Genomic DNA, 3,289 nt, shown 5'->3' with positions numbered 1-3,289 from the left:
TCTAGAGAAGTAAACGACACCCATCGGGTTGCTATTTTTGAAGTGGACTTAAACATGGGTATAACAATAACTTTAGAGTCACTGTAACGTGTGTTTTCATTCAAGAGGATCTGTTATATAATGTTTGTAGCTTTATTGAAATGCTTAAAAGACCTTGACTAAGTTTGAAATCAGCATTTAAATATTCAAGGAAATTGGTTCATGAAGTGGGTAGTTTGACTTATTAGTTGCATAATAGTGTTTAAATATTTGGGAAAATGTGCTTAATCGATGTAAAAGCTTCATAAACTGAACATTAAACAAAACTAAGTAGTGGTAAGTGTTCTTTCCACTCCAGAAGCCCCTGAGACGTTAAAGATCCTAGCAACAGACAAAACAGATTTTATCCAGTAGATTTAACAGACTGTACCTTGGAGCAAAACTGCATGAGGTCTGGCTATTACTATTGAAAACAAAATCCAAACTAATATTCCCAGCAGGAAAACCCAGTTAGCAGCTGCATGGGTTGCCTTTTACGATCATGTTTTTTGACAAGGATTATTGTTGAAATTGGGGCTTGATTAGGCTTGGCCCACAGGCAAATGTTGTGCTATGTTCGCCTCTCCAGAATAAGCCCAAGGTTTGTTCCTTTAAAACACTTCCAAGGTCAAGCTTTTAAATGAGGGGAATTGAGAGGTGAGGGCTTTAGAGAAAGAGTAGTCCAAGTAAGCTGGAAGATCATAAGACTTTTAAGAAAATGAAAGATTAATATTCCATTTTATGTTGCATTGATGCTAAAAAGCTTCCGTTTTCCCCAAAGGTTGATTAAAGTTGCCATATAAACAAACACACTTCCGAGGTCTAAATAGTTTCATTACAGAAAGCTATCGTGAAAGAACAAGTCAAATTGTCAATCGATGCTGATGTAATATAATTAATGGATATGTCCACGATACTTCTTGCGGTGGAGAGCAGCCAACGTTCAATTATTTTTCTGAAATAGTTACTTCGACTTGCCACTTGGCTGACTGAGCTAAGATGCTCTAAGGATTCTCTAGGGACTTACGAGCTAATAATGCTTAGGGATTTCGTGACCTGAAGAACTCGTTAATCCCGTGCTTCCAGAATCTCATTCTAAGCCAGGACCTTCTGTCACATCCCAAGTTACAGGCAGTTTGAAAGCTCTGCTAAGCAACCATTCTGCTGGGCCTTTGGGGATCCCACGAGGTACTACTTAGGGGTTCTTCAGTAACTTTGACCAGGATGTATTTCCTTCTTGGCACTATGCCCCGGGTAGTACTCTGAGGGTCTTTCTTTCTGAACAACAGCATCAAGGCAAGCCACGCCATGGGTGACATCAGCCAAGAGGCCGTGGAGAAGTATCTCGAGGACAATCCTCAGTTTGCCAAGGAGTACTTCGACAAGAAGCTGCGGGTGGCGGCGCCAGGAGAAACCTCTGAGCACAGCGGCGCCTTCCCGGGGCTGACAGCGGCGGAGGAGGCCGCCCTCTGCGCGGAGCTGCTGCTGCTGGTGCAGGAGGAGACGGGCAGCGCCGAGCTGACGGCGCACAGGGCCCTGCAACGGCTGGCGCAGCTGCTGGGGGCCGACCGCTGCAGCATGTTCATATGCCGGGCCCGCAACGGCACCCCCGAGGTGGCCTCCAAGCTACTCGATGTCACCGCGACCTCCAAGTTTGAGGACAACCTGGTGGTCCCTGACAGAGAAGCTGTGTTTCCATTGGACATCGGGATAGTGGGTTGGGCGGCTCACACGAAGAAAGCCCTTAATGTCCCAGATGTGAAAAAGGTAGGTGACCTGAAGACAGTGGGGTGGAGATGAGGTGATGGCCGGTGGGGGAAGAACAATGGGAAAGAGAACTGGGTTCAGGGGGCCATCCTTGTGGCTTTGATTGGCCCCAACCTGGGGAGTGGGGGCAGGAGGGAAGAGGAGCATCCAGGCAGGGAGCCGCCAGATTTAGCAAATAAAAATACAACATGACCTGTTCAATTTGAATTTCAGATCAACAATGAATAACTTTGTAGGGTAAGTATGTCCCAGGTAGCGTTTGGTGTTTTATTGGGCAACCTACCTGGGCCTGGTACCTTCCACACCTGCTCTTTTAGAGCTCCATGCTCTGGGCACTATCCTTCTGAACAACACCGCAAAGCAGGCTGCCAGCTGCGGAGATCAGCCAACAGGCCAGATGCCAAGACTCTTGAACCGCTCCCCACGCCTCTCACTCCCAACCCTTTGAAGACACTCATTTCTTTGGGATGGATTGGCTCATAAATAGATTCTTTCAGCTAGAGACCAAATGTGCAAAATGAAAAAAATGATTCCATTTGAAAGTTCAGGTGTTCACATTGAGATCACTAGAAATGTGAGTTTAGGTAATGATTAAGTGCAGTTGACCATGCCAACCCCCCATAACTCAGATCTATCACGAATAAATTCCAAGCATGTAAATAGGACATTTGGACCCTTCCTAAAACAACAGCATACTGTAGAAATACAAGGCATTGTCATGCTCTTTTGAAAACAGAAAAATTAACTCTTTCTTCTTACCACTGTAATACATGTTCATTTTAGACAAATTAGAAAATAGAAATAAACAAAAAGAAGGAAATGCAAGTCGCCCATAATCCCTCTGCACAGCAATAACCATAGGCACAGCCTGGAGTTTCTCCTGCCAGCCCTTTTCCTACACAGGGACCCCGTTATTATGATTTACTGTTAACAAAAGGGGAGACGTCGATTATGATGGAACGGAGTTGAAATGCTTTCTGTGCCGGGGTTTATTGCTTGCTTGTGAAGGGGGCAGCTGGAGCGGGGAGGATAATACCCTACGTGGCTCCTGAAGCTGATTACAGGAGGAGGGCTGCACAGATCCATAAGGCGCAGGAGCTGTCAAACATTAGCAACACTCGGCAAACAACCACCGGCCAGCCCTCAGGGGCAAGGGTTGTCGTGGGCACCATAGGGTGCTCAGGCCTTTACGATCCCTCCCTCCAGTGAGTTTAAGCTAGTTGAAGTTGGCTTTTGAGGCTGACCACAGCTGCTTTAGGCGACTAAACTGATTTGCACCCTTCAGGCAAAATTCTCTGGACACCAGTTAGGAGGCTATGCCCACACACCCTGAGGTTTTCTCATGGGAATACACTTCTTGCCAGTCTCCAAGGGAGGCCATCTTGAAAATTACTAGGACATCAAACTTAAGAAAGTGACATTCAAGATTTTTTTCTGAAAAAGCGTTTTAAAGAAGAGTTGGGCAAAAAGATTTTTACCATAATATTTTATTAATGAGCCCAGT

General features: G+C 45.6%; 1 protein-coding gene across 3 annotated transcripts in view; it reads left to right on the top strand.

Moving 5' to 3' along the window:
* Positions 1-1,131: 1,131 nt before the first annotated feature.
* Positions 1,132-3,289, top strand: part of PDE6C (phosphodiesterase 6C) — a 49,125-nt gene continuing 46,967 nt past the window's right edge. For 2 of the 3 annotated variants that reach the window (XM_014862961.3, XM_070486977.1), the window contains exon 1: positions 1,135-1,785. In XM_014862961.3, the coding sequence (XP_014718447.2) occupies positions 1,327-1,785 (459 nt within the window). In that variant the 5' untranslated portion in view covers positions 1,135-1,326. Of the gene's footprint in view, positions 1,786-3,289 lie in introns of all 3 variants that reach the window. The other variant, XM_070486971.1, reaches the window with a different exon arrangement.

Source organism: Equus asinus, chromosome 2 (genome assembly GCF_041296235.1).
Source record: "Equus asinus isolate D_3611 breed Donkey chromosome 2, EquAss-T2T_v2, whole genome shotgun sequence".
NCBI lineage: Eukaryota > Metazoa > Chordata > Mammalia > Perissodactyla > Equidae > Equus > Equus asinus.
The sequence above is the reverse complement of the archived record's forward strand: the minus strand, read 5'-3'. Positions and strand labels throughout refer to the sequence as shown.